Source organism: Colias croceus, chromosome 13 (assembly GCF_905220415.1).
Source record: "Colias croceus chromosome 13, ilColCroc2.1".
NCBI classification, from domain to species: Eukaryota; Metazoa; Arthropoda; class Insecta; order Lepidoptera; family Pieridae; genus Colias; species Colias croceus.
Window position 1 is genome coordinate 5,955,204 of NC_059549.1, and position 19,856 is coordinate 5,975,059.

Genomic DNA, 19,856 nt, shown 5'->3' on the forward strand with positions numbered 1-19,856 from the left:
ATACAACAGATAGCTTGTTTAAATTGCTAATTATATTTAGTCACTTATGTATAAAGCATGCACCATACTGAAGAACCAACTAAATATTCTTAATTAATAATTTCAACAAATTAAGATTAATATTATTGTTTATACAACACAATATAATAATAAACAAAATATTTTGAGCGTCATACGTATTAAAATCATAAGGCACATGTTATATTTTGGAAAAACTCATAAAATCCTTAATTACAATAGAGAGTACAGACGGAGTATCTACAATTACTGTATGTGTAAAAAAATGGAAATTACGTAGAATACCATAAAGGCTAAGAGAGACATCATATACTCCAAGATGTACTCTAATGTGAGTAGGTACATATTATAGTTAAATTTATTATTTTAGTCGGTTTAACTTTGCTAACTCATTTCGGATGTTGGTTTAAATGTATATTTTATCTTTGAAACGGCTTTAACTGTTAGTTTGTTCGCATATACCGCATCTACGCCAGTTTATATATTATGTATTCTAAGCTATAATGAGGATAAAAAACTAATAAAATCCATACTAATATTATAAATGCGAAAGTAACTCTGTCTGTCTGTTACTCAATCAGTGAGTGACCAGAGGCGGCTCGCCCTAAGGAGCGCTGGTGCAGTGAACTCCCGTAAATAATTATAATAAAATCATACTCCTTATGTAATTTCATTATTAATATTCATTATTATTTATTACTATTTAAAATCAATCGTAATCGTAAAAAACTACTGGCAATACCAATGAATATATCCATCATTCCATCATCTCATATACCTGTAGGTATAGTACATACTGTATTATATAACGCGCGTAGCGGAGCGCTCACGATTGCGCTCCAATGAAAAAATATTTAATACATTTCTACGAAATCCAATAGGAGTGAAAGAGAAAGTTTGCCAGAGTCCTGCGCGTGAAACAGAAGATTTTCTATGAAAAAATAGCAAAATTCGGAGCGCCGCGCCGCTCCCGCAAACGTTGCCCGTTCGTTTTTACCGCGCGCCCGGGCGCCCGTACACGGGACAGCGATTGCGCGCGACGTTGCCACTCCTCGAGTCGCAACACTCGAGTCAACTTGACTGCATGCGCGCGAATGCAAATTCGGGAATTTTCTAATTAAAATCATAAGATACGTGTTGACTGTTGAAATAGCCTGTAGTTATCAGTATTACTTGTGAGTGTTAAAATGGACAATTATAATGTGGCGTTCATTAAAAAGTGTGTTAAAACGTTACAATTTCGGCTTGAATTGAAAGCTAAGGGACCGTCACGGCTTGAACTTGAACTTACGCAAAAATGTACGACAAAAACGAAAACATATACGCGTGTGTTTAAATCCGAACAATATGTGAAAACACCGTGGTTGGGTTGGGTGGTTGTGATGAAAGCAACAAACTACTTTGTTTTCCGTGTCTTTTATTTGAAGCGGGCGCGGCCGGCGGAGTTGAGAGTGCTTGGACTGAAACGGGCGTTGACGACTTAGCTCATCTTTCAATCAAGATGAAAAAACATTCACAATCTCGGTACCATTTAATTTATAAGTAATTTTTTTATTAATTGTACTGCTTTACCCCATGTATTTTCAGTGTTTTATTTCAAGTGAACACCCATAAAATTTTGTCACGAGCCGCCTAAACTATTGAACCAATTTGCATTAAATTTGGTATGGAGATATTTTGATACCCGAGAAAGGACATAGGCTAACTTTTATTACGAAATATGTACAACGGGCGAAGCCGGGCCACTAGTATTAAATAAGCAAGAAATTTTTCTATTCACAATATTACCTCAAAAAGTGTTGAGGTAACATCCACAATGCGACTTTGTACGTAGTTTTAGATTAACATAAAATCTACATGGAGTCTTCACACAAAATCTTCGTCGAAAGTGAGACTGAGACAAAAGAGATGTACGCAGTATGCGTCACTACCGTACTTATAGGTAGGTACTCGTCAGTATAACGTGATTGTTCACAGACACGCACGCCTTCCTTCAAAACTTTTCCGTACGTTCGGGCGAAAACAGCAAATATTTGAGCTTAGAAGATTGAATTGCCTCAATTTTCTGGCATGTAGTTAATCGTTTTTTAAACGTTTTTATTGTCAAATATCCCCATTAAAGCAAAGGCCTAATCCTGATGCATACAGTCACATGTGATTTAGATTACAAAAAAATGCTTTCAATGCTGAAAGAAAAAAACGTAAATTATAATTGGAAGAAGTAGATATAGGTAAGTATGTGGTTTGTTAATACCTAAGATAATTATTTTGTTTTTATCTTTGTACATTCTAACATAATGAAACAAAATCATTTAAATATGTAATTAACATTACATTAATTCGTGGAATAGTTAATTTATTTCTATTATTCTATTGTTTGTACTTACCACTAGTAATGTTTTCAGAGTCATGACAAAACATAGAAATTAAAATATTTCATAAAATATAAAATAAATGCATAGGAGAATAATATCATTTGTTTGTATAATGTAGTTATTTCTTAAAAAAATATATAAACAATATTCATGTAAGTATTAAGGATAAAGTAGGCGGGAGTCAAATTATATTCGATATTTATGGGTTACATGAAAAATATGTTTTAAAACTATTGAAAGCGTTTTAAATTAACGAGTATAAACTGGGTTTTGTATCTTATTAAATTGAATTAAATAAAAATATCAGTACAGATGAATATCACAATGTAGAAGATTTTTTTTTTTTTATATGTATACAGTGATAACCTCAACCCCCAGCAAATAGAGCAGTAAAAACTAATTACTAATACCTATATTATTCATAATATTATATTAATAATACATGAAACGGTTGAATTTAAAAAGTACATACCATCTCTGTATAATACACTTACACACTACACTATGTATTTGTCACTGGCAAGGTTAGTAAAAAAGACATTATCACATAAAGTTACATTTGAATATATGTATTGTAAATTTTAATTCTACTTTATTAAGCCTCGAAGCAAAAGTCTAATTTAATCGTTAACAATTTGCTTTATTTATTGAGATAAATGCTTCATTAATACTGTCTCCTTCTTATCAATTGTCGTTGGAAGATAACCTAATAATATTATGTCCAATTATCATAAAAGTGTATAAATACTATCAACATTACAATCACACAAATTCATTACAAACGCATTTTCAAAATGCAAGGCATCCTTTCAGTCTCATACTATCACACAAAACTATACGCAACCATATTCATACCAAATGGCAGTTTCCTTTGAGTTTTCTTGCTTTTCACTTCGGCTTACATTTCTTCTATCTGAATGTCTTTGATCATCACATTCTGGTAGAGGATCGTCAGGTCTGGCAGGTTCATTCAATGTTTGATGGTCATTGGATCTGTCATGGTTACTTTGGCATGCCCCATCACCTATCACTGTGGATATTCTGTTATACACCAGGTATGTTGGATTTTCTTTTATGGGAGTGCTTTGCGGTTTTGAGTTTAAAGCAACATCCGGATTGTCATCAGCCAGGTAGACTGTTCTTCGAGTGCCGGCTGCACCAAACACAGGCGAAGGAGTAGATGCTAAAAATAACAAAACCATTGAAATTTATTATTATTAGAAAAGTTACAATGTTAAAAATAATAAAGAATTGAAAATAATCTTTTTACCTGCTGGTAAACCTGTATCTCCATCTAAACCTTGAAAGCTGTTGCGATGAGATGATTGTATTTTATGAGGCCGCCTACGTAAGGAAGCTCTTATTAAAGCATCGTCTCCACCACCACTATGAATGGAAGCAGCTGAAAGTCTTCTAACAAAATTACTTTCATTAACTAGTCTAGTTGGTTCTAAACTGTGGAATGATCCAGACATGTCAATACTCTCAGACTTTTTTGAAAAAGTATCATCTAGGCGTCTGTTAAAACTGGATTCTATACTATTGCGTGGTGATTCTACACTTGGATTTGATGAACCTTGGTCTGGATCAGAATTTTTTGATATTTTTTCTAATTCTTGCCCAGGATCAGACTCACCAGATTCTGAACCCGCCAAAGTTAATTGTGATTTTGAACGGCTAGCGTCTTCTATTCGCTTGTGGTTCCTGGAAGGTACTTTGTTGATGAGGTCTGTTCCAGCCTTACGCACCTTTTTCACAAAAGAAGCTCCGAAACCTCGTCGTTTTGGAGTGCAATTATCCAGCTTTTTATAATGCTCCATAATTTTTTCCTCCAACTTTTCTTTTTGCCTACAAAGAGCATTTACTTTATCTGCAAACATTTTCTCTTCCTCATGATAATGTTGTTTATCTTTCAAAGAATGAGCTAGAAGTTCATGATATTGAGTAAGAAGTTGAGAAACATGATCCATTAAGGACCGTCGATCGGCATCCAAACTCTTATTCATTTGAATTAACATTTCGCAATGCTGATTTGTTTTACTTATTTCCAACTCCATACTTGAAATAACTTCAGATTTAGTATTCATTTCACCAGATATTTCAGTATTTCTCAGCTTCAGCTGTGATACTTCAGTGCGCAAATTTCGATACTCTTCTTGCATATGTCTATATTCATTTTTTAGTCTGTCACTTGCAGTGAAGAGGTTTCTAAAATCTTCCTTAAGCTTAGAATGCTCAGCTCTAAGATTTATTAAGTTCCTGGATTCTATTTTAAAGTTTTCTTTTTCTAACTCAAAATCAGTAATTTTCTTCTCATATGTGGTAATTTTCTCTTTGAGGTCCCTATTCTCTAGTTTTAAGTCTTTAATAGCAGCTTTAACTGGTTCTTTCTCACTAAGCAACATTTCATATTCCATATTCAATTGCTCATGAATAGTTTGCAATGCAACTTGATCTCTTAACAGGTTATCTTGTTTATCTTTAAGGACTTCTAATTGTTTGATTACTTCTTCTTTTTCAGCCGCTAATTGACTATTTGCTAACTGTAATGTCATTTGTTGAGATATAAGAGATCCATTTTGTGAATTAAGGGTAGCAATATTCACTTGCAGTTTAGCATTTTCTGCTTGACAATTTTCTAAAGATGCTTGTAGTGCTGTTAAATCCGCTGTTAGTTGATCTAATTGGGGATTATTAACAATTTCATCTTGTTCTTGTTTAGTCTTATGGTCACAATCACAAGGTACAATTTTAGTTAAGTTCGCCTTAGCAGCAATCTCTGATATTAATGTTTCATTATCTGTATTCATAATTATTTTCTCTAATAAATCTTCGACGTTAAATTCTTTAGAAATTATATCAGCCGTGTTAACTCCCAGTTTCTCAATGCAGTTCCTTAATTTGTCAAAATTGACTTTTTCCAAGATCAAATCTTTTTGTAGAGTTTGTATTGTTTCAGAGTCAACTTTCTTTTGAGACTTTAACTCTTGAGTTTTTTGCTCTAAATCTTGGAGTCTGCCACTAATTACATGACTATTTTCTAATTGTCTTGTGAACCTTTCAATTTCTTTATTTTTAAGTTCAATCTCGGTTGTGATAGTATCTAGAGTGACATCTTTTTCTTCTACAGATTCGCGCAGTTTATTAACTTCTCTTTGTAAATTATGAGTCTCTTTTTCACTGTATGTAAGTTTAGTTTTAAGTTCTTCAGTCTGAATGATAAGCCGCGTCACTTTATCGGCTTCTGGTTTCAGAATGTTTAATTCTTTCGTTCTAGCATCTAAAGACTTTTCTAAATCATCCGCTCTCCGCTGTATTGAATCACATAACATTTGGATTCTTTGCTTATCTTTGGTAAGTGACTCCAAATGTTTTTCGAATTCTTGAAGCTTATTTTTTTCCGATTCTCTATCAATTGCTTGCCGATCAATAAAAGCCTTTTGTTTATCCAATGAATCTTGCAATTTCCTATTTTCTTCTAATGCATTTTTAAAAACTTCTTCTAATTCTGTGTTTTGCTGTTTCAGTCTATTACAGTTTTCTTGTAACTGGTCACATTTTAAGGTCAATCTCTTCTTTTCTTTTTCAAGTTCTAAAACCTTGTCACTGCTTTCAAGTAATGATTGCTCTCGTAAGTTATCTATTTTAGATAAAAGACGCTTATTTTCTAATTCCAACTTTAAAGCTCTTGCTTGGGCATTACTGGTTAATTGTTCGGATAAACTATTTTCGCCTGACTCTAAGGTACTTTCACATTCATTGTCGGTGTCTAAATTACTATTGTTACTCTCATTCAACACAGACCTTGTTATATATTGTAAGTGATTATTCTCTTCTATTAACTCTTGTATTTTTTGTTGATCAGCATCTCTTTCCTTAAAATCACATAATTTAAATTACAAAAAAACTGATTAAATGTGTAAAAAGTAGGTAGTTAAAGGTTTTAAAATAAAATTTAAACTTTTGTTGACTTACACAATCCCTAAAAATTATTACAATATAATAGACGAAGATAACTTACCAGTGCAATGTCATTTGCTTCTCTTTTCAATTTTATCATAGCTGCCTCTAATGTTAAGCATTGTTCAGCTCTTTTACGCGCTCTTTGAAGTTGTTCCTCCAATGCGTCTCTGGTTTCTAATAAAGCTTTATTATCTTCTCGTAATTCTGATACACGAGTTTTATAATATTCTGCATCGGCTAATCTATCGCGATAACGTTGAATTTCTTGTTCAAGCCTGAAAACCGAAATGGACATTTTATCAAATCTCTTTTTAACAGGACATCTTAAAGGTCTTATTATTAATGACATTTGAATACCTGTCACATCGTTCTGCCTTTTCCCTCAGAGCATCTACTTCATCCCTATATCCTGCTGCTTTTCTTGCTTCATTGAACCACTCCTGGCTATCGGCTCGCAATTTTGTTAGAACAAGTTTTGTATGCTCAAGATCTTCTCTACATTCTGATAATTGTTCAGATTTTTCCTCCCTAAAAATAAATAATATGAAATAGAAAATCTATGGAAACTACTTTTGAATTAATTAATTTCATTTAACGACTTACAGTTCTTGCCGTTGCTTTCGTAACCTAGCCTTCCAATCAGCTAATTCTACAGCTAAATGCTGACTTTCACCATTTGTTTGATTAACATTTTGTGTAGATCTGCTCTTGCAGTTTTTATTTTCATTCTCATTTTCACAGAGTCCTTCATTAAGAACAAGTGTTGCCCAATTTTGTAGATAATGATCACGTTCTTTCGCTAAGCGACGCATATGATTGAACATAGTTGGTGATTGAAAAAGATCAATGGCATCGGGAGTTAGCACTACTGTTTGCATGTCAGTAACCTAAAAAATCAAAGTTTATAAAAAATATAACTAAACCTATAAAAATTTATTCCATAATGATTAAAACAAATAAGGAAGTCTGACGGATGCGACTATAAAAGTTCAGTCCACTTTTTTGTGTTTGAAGTTTGAACTCATTAAGTGACCTATAAATAGCAGAAGTACAGGGGATTGTAAGAGCATTTCAAATCAAATCTATTTCTGTAACCATATTTTATGAATGAAAATTTAATGCATTTTATGTTACTGTGCTAGGAGAATCGCTTTTTTCTAGTTCTAGTATAAACAGCTTGGTGGATTTTGAAGATGTAAATACAATTTTTTTATAAAGCAAACTGTATATCATAATTGTAAGTAAAAAAATGGTAGATTTTTATGGTCAAATATTTCGCTCAAAATCTTCCAATACCAATACATCTTCAAAAACTTTAGTCTTTTTTTCAACACATACTTTGCTTGTTATTTACATACCTGTCTTATGCATTCTACAATATTATGCTGTAGATCAACATCAAGCTCCTTTATTCTTGTGATGAATATTTCTTTGTTAGGGCATTGAACAGCTGCACCAAGTAACAGTAATATTAATAGCTTCATGTTTTCCAAGCCATCTCTCGATTCCGGTGCCTTTCCCAAGCAAATACATTCTGGTACAACCAGTAAAGTCATCCCCAACTCTTCATCATATAAATTTTTGACATTTTTCACAATGGCATCAAAGTTTTTTACTCGTCCTAATATTAAAGCTTGATCTTCTAGTCCAGCAAGCTTTGTTATATGAAAGGATGGCTCTGGGTCTATTTGTAAATAAACTTGATGTAAAATGTCTCCATTGAATAGAGATGAGTATTCTAGATTTGTTTCTGGATTTGCAAGGCATGACTTCAGCTGAAAATATAAGTCAAGAAGTGTGATAATATAAAAAATGGACCAAAATACAATATATTATGTTAAAATTATTGCAAAAAAAATGATTTTACACATATTATGCATCTTTTCTATCTTTACTTATATAAAAAAATGCAAAAGTATGTTTGTTTGTATTACACATCGCAACTTAGTGACTTATGATTAGGTTTGATTTATTTTAAAAACTACATAGAAATGATAGGAAAGGAATACAAACAAACAGTTAGCAATTTTTCAACAGTATTTACAATTTTAAATTAAACTTATAAAATACTATAATGACTTTAATAGAGTTGCAATGCTAATATGAAACGAAAATATATATCTATGTACTTCTTATTTTAAACAATTTATGAAAAAATAAAATCTGTCCAGACGTTCCTGTGATTTGCACATTTGAAAAAACTCATCATTACTATTATTAAAAATACCATGATGTTTTACATTGCCTTTTAACACATATTTATATAATCTATAAAGTCAAAATACATATAAATATTTTTAAGACAAAACAAGGAAAGGCACTTTTTTTCATTGTCTTCCTAAAAATAAGTCCTACACAAACATACAAATTCAATCATATAAAACAAAAGAAAATAAAAACAGTAATCATACTCCTAAAGCAGTAGTGTATTATTACATTAGAGACAATGTATGAGAATCAAGAAAAAACTAGGAGAAGCACACTATTGTGTTTATTGAGATCTATATGGATCATCATAGCATCATTATTCATAGCTGTGTTCTTGATAATTTAATATTAATTGAAGCTGCATAAAATCTATCATAAATGGTTTAAACAATGTACACAGTTCCATAAATAGACCATCAATAATTTAACATATCCTTGAAAGCTATGTGTAGCACAGATGTGTAGCATAAGAAATTAGGGCCGCCTCCTGTCCTACATAAATAACGATGACTAAAATTAAGTTTTTAAAATAGTCTCACGGTTCATTCACGTCTAGATATACACGGATCGTTGAACACTTACCCACGAAACTAGTGGTCCACTCAAGAAATCTTCGATCTCACTACTTGAGGCAGCCATTCTCGCCAGGCGTTATAATACACTGTATTGTTTACTTTTATCCACTTCGATAACCATTGCACCAAAAAAATAGTTATATCTCACGAAATGTCTACATTTGTTAAACATCTGCAACAACTAAATACAAAGTCTCCCGTGGTGATATGTGCAAACACCGTAACACAATTTCAGATGTCATTTTGAGACAGTTGCGTTTGACAAGTAGTAACTAGTACGCACAGAATACCTAGACCCTAGACACTATTATGTCATTAGGTGCAAGGATTTTAAGTTTTTCTCTGGGTTCCTCTCACACACGGCTCTCACATAATAGCTAGTGATCAGAGCTTTAAAAATTTTTGATTATAAACAAGAAGCTTCTTGATTATAAATCACATAAATTTACCGACCATTCACGAACGACAACATATTTATTTTTTAATGTCAATGTCAATAATGCAAAAGGTTTACAAGTTTACGGAACACAATTTAATATTGATTATTATCGGAATTGTGATTTTTAACTTCGGGTATTTAGAGTTGATATTTGATTACTGAACCTCATTGTTTGACCATTTTTTGGATCGATAGGAGGTGGGAGTTATCACTTATCAGTACGCCAATGAAATGAATATATGTATAGGTAAACCAGAATCTGATGGCAATTAGGGAAATCAAAATTTTGAGTGTGCAACCCTAGGGAAAATGGACTGACCGATCTTGATACTGCTTATTTTTTATTTTGTCCTCAACATCATTAGTCACATTACATAAGTGAACAATACTGTACCAAATAATGAGATATCCACTTAATATTTTGAAGGTACTACTTACTTGTATAATATACATATTACTTTTATCTATGTAATACATATTATTATTTACACATACCTATATTTGTATATTCATTATCATTAAGCCATGTAAAAATATGGATGTAATGATAATGCAGATCAAAACTAGATAATGCTAATATTTTTTTTATAAAATAAAATAACAATAAAATAAAATAAAACTATGTTTATTTTCGTAAGTATTATCAGATACACACATTATAAAATTGACTTGGACAGCTTGGACTTGACGAATAGCCGTATAGGAAACTCCTGTAATAAGTTTTCATAAAATTATATTCCAATCAACAAACAATATTATAGTTACCTACATATAATATTTTTTAATTAAAAGTATCAAAGCGGGTACGTCCAATTTACCAATAAAATCTTCTAAATTGAAAATTGTGATGTGTTTGACCCTTCTTCATCAAATATTTTTCTATACACATTATAAACAACACCTCTTGCTTGTGATCACAGCGGCTTTTTCGACATTTTCGAAGATTTTTTAGACAAAATCCTATAAATTATTTATCAACTGCAAAAAAGACAAATAATTTGACAACCAATTTGATAGTTGTCAAATAAGTTGCCACATGAAAATCTTTTATTTCATAAATATAAATATGCCATCAGATTCTGGTAGACCTATACCATCAAACGAATTTTAAAACTTGCATTTTGTAATGTACGTTATTTTATTGACTTGTAGTCAAATTAAAAATTGTTAGCATTATCCAGTTTATCTTTACGTTTAAAATAGAATTCATATTGTAACGCAGATCGTACTGTTTTTAATGCTATTATAATAGTTAATTCTGATGGTGACCAGTGGTGAATCGAGTACTTTCAGGGTGTGAAGAAGAACTATGTTTGTAAACAAAAATGTCAAAGTAAAATTTCCTGACCAAGACCTGGACGACTATGTTCTCGAAGTTAGTACCTGCCACTATCCTCTCCTGTTTATGTTTTATTTGATAAGTTTTAAATAAAAAGTTTACTTCCAGAATTCTGTCCTCAAAAGTAAGCTACAAAGTAAAATCGACGCCCTTTCCATAATGGGCAAAGAATTAGATAAATGTTGTATGGAACGAGATAAGTACAAAATTTTAGTTGAACAATTAAAAAGCAAAAATGATGTTATACATGATTTGGACTATAAAATAAATATGCCTGACAGATATGCACCAACAAATACTATCAGTGGAGGAGAGATACTGGCCAAAATCAAAGAACATAATAACATATTAAAGATAGAGGTAACATTTTTCAAATCTTTAAAATCTATGATGGGTCACATACTTTCTATAGAAATACATTTAGTTACCTATTTAATCATAGCAATATTTTGTTGACAAACTGTTTACAGGACCATTCAAATTTTGAATTTTCTATTAATTTTATGAATATCAAAATAAAATGTTGTATTAAATTTTCAGGTAGAGACATTAAGGAGTAAATTGGATGAGGCTACAGGTGACATAGTCGCACTGAGAAAACAACTACAGAAAAATATGTTAACCAGTGTTACAAGTGATCACAAGAAATCATCATGTGAAGACACATATTCCATTTTAGATTATGAACATTTAGTTCAAGAGCTAGAGAAAATACAAAAAAAGGTTATTTAAATACATTTTACATATTACGTATTGCAAAGAAATAATTCAATATTTTTCACAAAAAATCTTGACTTTATGTAGTAAATATCTTCTTTATGTAGTAAAATGTCTTGCATAAATATCAGTCATTTTATTAATACAATAAAGTTAATTAATAACTTTTTATAACATTTAGTACAAGCAAATTCAAATGGATTATCGGGCTACCTTGGATGAAAAGGAAGAATTGGTGTCTGACCGAGATTATTACAAAACCAAAGTGCAAAGATTGAACCATCAAATAAGCTTTCTTCTTACAAATAGAATAAAAAATTCATCAGATGGTGATGATAATTCTCCTAAACCCATCGTTGATATTGATGCAATGGTTATGGAAAATAAATACCTGAATGAAAGGATTGCTCAACTTCAAATTGAAAAGGAATTAGTGAAAAGAACACTGACTAAATATAAAGTAAGAATATACTATCCTTACTAATAATATAAATGTGAAAGTAACTCTGTCAGCTGTCTGTTACTCAATCACGCCTTAACTACTGAACCAATTTGCATGGAATTTGGTTATATTTTGATACCCGAGAAAGGACATAGGATAGGTTTTATCCTGGAAATCCCACGGGAGCGGGAACTATGCGGGTTTTTCTTTGACTTTGCGGGTGATGCCGCGGGCGGGAAGCAAGTATGTTATATGCTAATGGTAATGCATCTAATATATTAATATGAAATGTATTTTAAAGGTTTCATTTTGAGATTTTATTTACAGAGTTTACTTGATGGTAGGAGCAAAAATGACACATTGAATTTTAGAAAAGGATTTGCTGATGTTATGACACAGAAGCAAGGTATGTCATGAATTTTTTTAAATGCTAACATTTATTAAAAATTTAAAAATGCATATATGTATATATATATTATATATTATAAATTATTTGCAGTTCGGGAATATCTTAACATAAATTCAAAGTCTAGCCTTAAAAGATCTTCAGTGACAGAATTAAAATCACTATGCTTGGGTTTGTTTGAAGCATTGAATGACAAATCTATTGCATTACAGCATCAAAGGAAAACCAACCAGTAAGTAATATTTATAAAGCTTTTTTTTGTCGCACTAATATTGATGGTAGTAATAATAATGAAGATGTGATCTAATGTACTTTTTCAGAATTTTAGCAAATCGAATATCAGAATTAGAGAAAACAATGGAAAGTTGGTGTAATGGCCAAAAATGTATCCCTATATTTCCATCACAGATACTTATGGAGGAATTTCTTAATGACTCTGCTTCTATCAAATCTGACGAATCTAAAGAGAAATCAGAAAGGGAGCAAAATAATACTGCCAAAGCTAATTATTCTGATAGTGATGATAGTAGTAGCGCAAAAGATGTTACTTGCGAAAATAGCAGCAGTGAAAGAAGTATTTCAAAAATTATTCTTCCAGAAGAACTTGAACTGTTAGTGAAAGAGGCTCTTGCAGAAATGAAATCTGCAGACTGAAAATACATCATAATATATATATTCTAAGAAATTCATGCACACAAATATAAAATGTAACTAAGTAATATATCCATATAGAAAAAGGATTTATTCCATCATAGGTATGTACCTAATTAATTTTACCAGAGCTTTAATTTTTACCAAAGATATATGTATAATTTCAAGACAAATATAGTGCTTTTTAGTTTTAAACTTTATATCATCTAGTCATTGTTATGTAAATATTATTTCGATTTTATTTCTGTTGTATCATATTAATCCAATAATAAAACTTCAGTTAAACATTCAGTCTTTTATTTACATTTAATAAAATTGAAACAAAAATATTGAACCTCTTAGGCCGGTTGCAGAGCTTCACCGACCATCAGTGCGTACGTCAGTCGCGCTTGTCATAATATGTATGGAAATTAATAAACCGTTCATAGCTAGACCGACCATACGTACGCGAATTTCCATACATATGGCACTGATGGTCGGTGAAGCTCTGCAACCGGCCTTAACAGTATAATATGTTTTATGTTAAAAAAATTGTATGATTAATCAAATTACATTTTTGCAAAATCTACAAATAATATTGCTAGTTACTTCTTCATTCATTTTTATAATTAAACGTGATACACTGCAGTTATACATTTATAATATTTAATATATTAAAAGTCCTATACAATTGGATATGATTAATTAGTACTTTATACCTTAAATTGATACATTTAAAATCTACACATAGTGTGTGATTTCGAATTTTATAATCATTATTTCTACCGGCTTTGGTAGACCATGCCACGAAATATAATTAAGTGCAAGCCTCGTGTTATCCAATTTAATTGTTATCAATGCAACATCAAACATTAAATATTAACAATATTACAGTGGCCTTTTATATTTTTCAAAATGGTAATTTATACATAAATAAACAAGTATGAACCTGGAATAATGGTGTAAGTACCATTGAGCTATTATTACTACGTAATAATAGTATCTCAATGGTTATAAGTACCTACTTACTTATTTTCATAAAGAATGCAGTTTGATTTATGTTTATAAATCAATATGAGGATCTATTTCCAAACAACTACATAAAGCAAATCAAATAATACATTGTTTATCTTTAAATTAACAAATTATAAAAATATAATTTTATCGCATATCCTGCCAAACGTATGAAAATAGAATTTTAACATGATAATGTAATATAACAATGTTCTTATAATCAGGCTCAATAAATAAACTTATATACTATAAAATATATTGGACTTTAAATCGAATTTAGATCCGATATAAATGAATTTTCACTGTTTTATCTCATATTACCTATTTACAATAGTAGGTATAACGAAACTATTTGGTAACTTATAATGAAAAAGTTTCTAATGTTCTAGGCTCTTAATTTGGTGGAATGGTTAACATTAGAATACATGAACTTCTGAAATTCAGAATACTTATAACAGTCTTGTTTTTTACAATTGTTTTCTGTTTAATAAATTGAATCATTGAAATCATATTGTAAAAGATTATGACTACTCTTCCACTAGCATATTTTATAAATAGAAAGCCTTTTTAAAAATAGGAAATTATTTTAAATAACAACCTGGAATAAAATAAAATCAAGTATAATAAGCCAATCAAATCGTCTCTTTTAAGACGTGTTCAAACTACAGCGGTATCCGCAACCGCCGAAGGCACCGGTATCCCGATGGGCACGCGATTAAATCTCTTACGTAGTAGGTATATTATAGTTATAGAGACTCTAAACGGATAATACAATTAAATGTTGAAGGAATCTCATATCAAAATCATGTTATTCTGGCCTTAAGTCCCATCATATTCAAATGAAAACCATAGCCAGACGACAATTGCCGGTTTATCAATTTCAGCTTGGATATGTTCTGTTTAGGTTATCTGTCAGTTGAAATGCCATTTAGGAAAATAAACGTAACAAGGTGTTAAATTATTCTATAAGAGATAATAAGTGGTAAAACCGGTAATTAATTAGGTACATGAAACATCATTATTTTAAGCCAAAGTTGTATAATGCGATACCAGCGCAGCGGAATGATGTCCCAACGCCGCCGCATCACTACGTTGCCGCGCACACGCAGTCGCGCCTTTCACTAACTTCGATAATAACGCGCGATAGGACTTTTCAGAGTACCGTTCGTAGGATTCTAGACCTTCTTGCAGTTTTAGTATGAGACTGTCGTAATTTTTTCGAACTACCTCCAGTATCTGAAAAATATTGTTTCTGTTAGTCCATGGCAAAGGTAGAACGTGATAAGCTTCGAGTTTATTGCCGTCATTAATAGAAATTTCGACTAGTAAGAATGAAGTGTTTTTGTTTTTTTTTTTGTTCAATATGTATATATTGTTAAACTATCTTACTATAGCTACAAACTAGTCAATGCCTAAAGGTTACATTCAAAGTTATTAAAGACTTTAATGTAAAAACTTCTAATAAACTTATTTTATTAAAATTAAGAACAGTTATGTACCTGATCTTCAGTTGGCGTAGATAGGTGTTGCGAAGTCAACCAAGACTCGATTTTAGCAGAGAAGTGTTGTATGATAGCGCGAACGTTCACCATACAGTTCGCTAGACGTAGAGCTTCTGCTTTATATTCCCCATCTCCAGTCGAATATCTTAGCGCTATAATGAAAAAAATAAATTATATTTGTTATAATTGGTGCAAAAATATAAAGACAAAGTCAAAACCTTGTAAAGCAAAATAAAAGAAACATACCCATAAAGAAAAGGTTATCAAAAACTTGATGCATCCTGATGAGCTCGTAATAGAGTTGATCGTAAGACGCTGGCGTGGGCAGGAATGTGTCTCCAAATGTGATAAATAGGTTGAAAATATTCACTACCTGCAAATAAATACAACATGTAACACATTATTGTTTTATTTTATAGGGGAAATACTAAATGTCATACAAGTTATTTTTATGCTATCAGAGATCGATCCACTGATTAGTTTTTAAATATATGATGTTCACTGGCTTCATAATCAATATGAAGAGTTTAATTGCAAGTTAATTGTTTCTCAATTTATCATTTATTCGCCATGTGTTAATTTTAAAATAAAATCTAAAATATTCCATATTCACCCTAACTTAACACTAACCTGCTGCGCCATCAAGAATATATTATGCCTCCTCAACAACGTAGTTTCGTTAGTGACTAGGAACTTCAATAGCGCAATTAGTGCCGCCCACAGAGGCCGCCAGTCGCGCGCCAAACGCACCCTACAACGCTTCTGATAACTAAGTACCCTTTGTAGAACACCTATACAGACTTCGTATAATTCACCCGGGAACTTCTTTAGTAGGTGACACATCATAAATTCTACGAGCAAATCTGAAAAATGAACATAGTTGGATATGTTTTTTTCTTCTATGTATTACCATTGATGAAGATTATTAAGAAAAGTGGTCTCAAAACTGATCCTTGGGTGACTCTTTTACATTTCATTTGTTGGAAATTAAATGTACCTATTAAAGTAGAAGCTAATGGCTGCGAGGGAGGCTCTTCAAGTACGATTTTTCTATGACGCATTGGCAGTCTGTACAACTGGACCTGTTCAAAAAAATTTATTTAGAAAATATTTTTTTTTTTACACAGCAAAATATTATTAAGAATTATTTATGTACTGACTTTGAAAGTAAGATTTTGGTCGTGCATGATGGAATTTGCGAATTGTTCCTCTACGATACACGTAAGTGTGATGAAGCAAAGGCTGCACTTGTTAATGCTCGCCTCTGTTCGTGTGTCCGCCATTACTATTGAACTGAAAAAATATTAAAAATTTATTTGATATATAAATATTGAACCAGTTAGACCTTAGAAATTTCTATGAGTGTAAGTGGACATACCAATACTGGAAGAAAGTAACTAATAAATTCGTTGGCTGCTCATTGTCTATCAGTGCCTGGATTTGCGCTAAGTTTGGAGGACTCTGCAAAGTAATGATATGAGTTAGCTAGGAACCTAAAACTACAAGAGTAGAATAAATTCGATCGCAGAGATGTATTTCCAAGTAACAGTTCAATTATATAACTCATACCATAATAACTGCTATATTTATATACTGCTATATTAGCAGTTGGAGCAAAACTAACCTGGTGCGGAGGTAAAGTTGCAGGTGGTGAGGGTGGTGCTGATGATGCAGCGGCTGACGACGAATGAGCCAGCGTCGTCATGAAGTTGCGATTTAAATGAGCTGCTTCGTAAAGTGCTAGCAGCATACCTTCTTCCCCACCACTAAAAAGAATGAACAACATTTTTTTTCAAATAATTAAGAATAGTGCAAGAATTTTACTTTTTTTAAACTCTCTCTGCGATTGATGGATAGAGATTTGCATTGCCACACCTGTATGTTTGTATGTAACCAACCCACTTTAAACTAACAAATATAATTTAAATTTATTAAGGATTGCCAATATAATAATTTCAAAAGCTTATCTTATCATAGTGTGGTTTTATGCTATTTTTTAACTATATTAATTATATAGCAAAGAATGTCTAATTAAATTGTTTAATCTAGAGCCACAATACCTATTTCTTTGTCCCCGAAAAACAGGCTGAGTGTCATCATTTGTAAGGAATATGCCTCCCACCATACTTGTGAGCGAGCTAAGCCAACCTCCACTGTTTGTCTGCATACCACCAAAAGTTGACATTACATAATCATTCAATGCCGCTGTTATAACTTGGCCATATCTAAAATGTATAATTTAGTTTCAGATATTATAAATAGCAACACGGGTCAGGAAATACATATATCAATTAAATATCTTATTGCAATTTATTTAATTGCAAATTATTGAACATTGTATATAGTAATAATGGACAACTTGATGATTGCAGTACCTCATCTCAAAATATATTTTTTTTATACTTACTGGATACAATATGTATGTGAATTATTGCAATTGTGAAAATTATTAATAAAATCTTACCCATTGAGAGCTAGCTCATCATCCAGTATTGATAATTTAACCACATATGGATTGGCAGATTCTTGTTTCTTATAATTAACGAGGAACATTAGAAGGAGTACTACATCATAACCTACAAAAAATGAATGAAAACAATACAAATAATCCTTTTAACAAAATAACTCTCTTTCTTTAAGTTGGTAGTTGGATTTGAATGAGAATTTTTTAAACATAATTTAATCACTTTTTATATAAAAGTAACAATAATAATTGTCATATATAACTATATATTCTTTATTCTTAACCCATTGAGCCCCAAGCGGCCCGATCGGTCCACGACACATAAGATTTTCTATTGTGTCTGTGATTCCGGGGCCTGAGTTATTAATTGAAAGATTTTACTTGTCTTAACTATGATTATATTATATTTTTACTGTACTCACCATGCTGTTGGCGTTCAGTAGAAGTACACAGTAAGTGTATCAATGGTTCAAACAGTGAATTCATCATCAGATATTCCACCAGTGGATTATCATCAATATTGTCAATACCGGTTGCTATTATAAGCAGTAATTTGAGAACCATTGACTTTAAACTGTCTGGAACATCACCTGTAATAATAATTACAGAGAAGTGTGATAAAATTAGTTTAAATAAGTAAGCTAAAGAAGAAATAAACCAATTTAAAATTGTCAGAAAACATATTTTTTATTTCCACTAAATATCAAACTACAAAACACTATTGCAAAGTATCAACATTTTGTTATAAATTTGTGAACAAGAGCAAATAATATTTTAAGGCAGTTGTAAAATTGAAGAGTAAAATGAGAGAGTGATCACACTAATAAGTAATTGAAATCCAGTCTTTCATGAGTTATTGAATCTAATCTGAATGTGATTTGTGAGAGTTCTTACCTGATAGCATAGCATTACAGTGTTCCAAAAGCTTTTGCATCTTAGCATTAGGGTTCTCTGTTCCCAACAGTATGAGTTTTATATTTATATTTGAATCCTGTGCAAGTCTTTGGTACATAGTAGTCAGTAAAGCACTAAAAGTCTGCAGTGCATAAACTAACCTGTGAATAATCCATCACTTTATTAAGGAAGCATAAAATTGAATATACAGAATATGTAGTTAACAAACAATATTTTAAACAAACCAAAAAAACAACAACCGCAACAATAGCAACCAGCAGAATAGCCTTGTTTATTAATACGTAATGCACTTTTATATTATACTCTCCTAAACAGAAGTCTTATAAGTACATCATACCTGATATGGTGCTCTTGTCCTAACATTTCAATACACTGAATAACAAGTAAATTGATATTATCTTTCATGTTTAATAACTGCTCTGGGCTTAGTTTTTGTATTTCTGCTTCCAATTGCGGAATCTTCGGCTTCAACAGAAAAAACTCATCCCAAAATGTGGGATTATCACTTGTAAGGTCCTCTCCTCTGAAGAAAGATTCATAAATCTGAACAACCTTCTCCTTTAGGTGTCTTTTGGATCCAGAACCACTCCTTTTTCTTGTAGCCATTACAGAAGGGGGTGTAAGTACTGTTTATTAATAATATTACGGTAACCTTAAAATAATTTATCCACACACTTGATTTTAGTTGTTTAATTATGGAAAAACTAATTGTGAAAGTAACCGTTTAATTTATTTTTTTAATCAACTGGAAATATATTTGTTGAATATTCCTTTATATTGCTTGTATATTTATTAGTACCTATGTAAAGTTATTAATATTTTTATATTTTACATCGAAGTGAACATTGA

At 31.4% G+C, this 19,856-nt stretch overlaps 3 protein-coding genes across 3 annotated transcripts; 1 reads left to right on the plus strand and 2 right to left on the minus strand.

Moving 5' to 3' along the window:
• Positions 1–1,655: 1,655 nt before the first annotated feature.
• Positions 1,656–9,345, minus strand: LOC123696800 (protein Daple). Its single transcript, XM_045643166.1, has 7 exons — positions 9,147–9,345; positions 7,715–8,131; positions 6,960–7,243; positions 6,714–6,884; positions 6,415–6,631; positions 3,664–6,268; positions 1,656–3,576 (listed from the first exon to the last, which is right to left on the minus strand). The coding sequence occupies exons 1-7, from the start codon at positions 9,201–9,203 to the stop codon at positions 3,227–3,229; spliced, it is 4,101 nt and encodes a 1,366-aa protein (XP_045499122.1). The 5' UTR covers positions 9,204–9,345; the 3' UTR covers positions 1,656–3,226.
• Positions 9,346–10,673: 1,328 nt separating this feature from the next.
• Positions 10,674–13,420, plus strand: LOC123696729 (coiled-coil domain-containing protein 149). The gene is made up of 7 exons (XM_045643090.1): positions 10,674–10,953; positions 11,026–11,277; positions 11,458–11,640; positions 11,816–12,094; positions 12,404–12,482; positions 12,576–12,714; positions 12,803–13,420. Exons 1-7 carry the CDS (start codon positions 10,888–10,890, stop codon positions 13,134–13,136), a joined length of 1,332 nt encoding a protein of 443 aa, XP_045499046.1. The 5' UTR covers positions 10,674–10,887; the 3' UTR covers positions 13,137–13,420.
• Positions 13,421–13,650: 230 nt separating this feature from the next.
• LOC123696855 (armadillo-like helical domain-containing protein 3) lies at positions 13,651–19,811 on the minus strand. Its single transcript, XM_045643233.1, has 13 exons — positions 19,345–19,811; positions 18,987–19,147; positions 18,515–18,682; positions 18,093–18,204; positions 17,689–17,853; positions 17,253–17,394; positions 17,007–17,089; positions 16,789–16,921; positions 16,626–16,710; positions 16,259–16,491; positions 15,875–16,001; positions 15,626–15,780; positions 13,651–15,362 (listed from the first exon to the last, which is right to left on the minus strand). Exons 1-13 carry the CDS (start codon positions 19,611–19,613, stop codon positions 15,150–15,152), a joined length of 2,046 nt encoding a protein of 681 aa, XP_045499189.1. The 5' UTR covers positions 19,614–19,811; the 3' UTR covers positions 13,651–15,149.
• Between the last annotated feature and the right edge of the window lie 45 nt (positions 19,812–19,856).

What these genes read in the sequence shown, in the direction of transcription:
- LOC123696800 (XM_045643166.1), bottom strand. Translation starts at nt 9,203, where the DNA reads ATGGCTGCCTCAAGTAGTGAGATCGAAGATTTCTTGAGTGGACCACTA. An exon ending in CGAAAGCAACGGCAAGAACT is followed by an intron (nt 6,885 to 6,959) that starts GTAAGTCGTTAA and finishes ATTTATTTTTAG; the next exon opens with GGAGGAAAAATCTGAACAAT. An exon ending in AAGGCAGAACGATGTGACAG is followed by an intron (nt 6,632 to 6,713) that starts GTATTCAAATGT and finishes TTCGGTTTTCAG; the next exon opens with GCTTGAACAAGAAATTCAAC.
- LOC123696729 (XM_045643090.1), top strand. Translation starts at nt 10,888, where the DNA reads ATGTTTGTAAACAAAAATGTCAAAGTAAAATTTCCTGACCAAGACCTG. An exon ending in TGGACGACTATGTTCTCGAA is followed by an intron (nt 10,954 to 11,025) that starts GTTAGTACCTGC and finishes GTTTACTTCCAG; the next exon opens with AATTCTGTCCTCAAAAGTAA. An exon ending in TAGAGAAAATACAAAAAAAG is followed by an intron (nt 11,641 to 11,815) that starts GTTATTTAAATA and finishes TATAACATTTAG; the next exon opens with TACAAGCAAATTCAAATGGA.
- LOC123696855 (XM_045643233.1), bottom strand. Translation starts at nt 19,613, where the DNA reads ATGGCTACAAGAAAAAGGAGTGGTTCTGGATCCAAAAGACACCTAAAG. An exon ending in TATTCTTGATGGCGCAGCAG is followed by an intron (nt 16,002 to 16,258) that starts GTTAGTGTTAAG and finishes ATTTATTTGCAG; the next exon opens with GTAGTGAATATTTTCAACCT. An exon ending in TGATAACCTTTTCTTTATGG is followed by an intron (nt 15,781 to 15,874) that starts GTATGTTTCTTT and finishes TTTTCATTATAG; the next exon opens with CGCTAAGATATTCGACTGGA.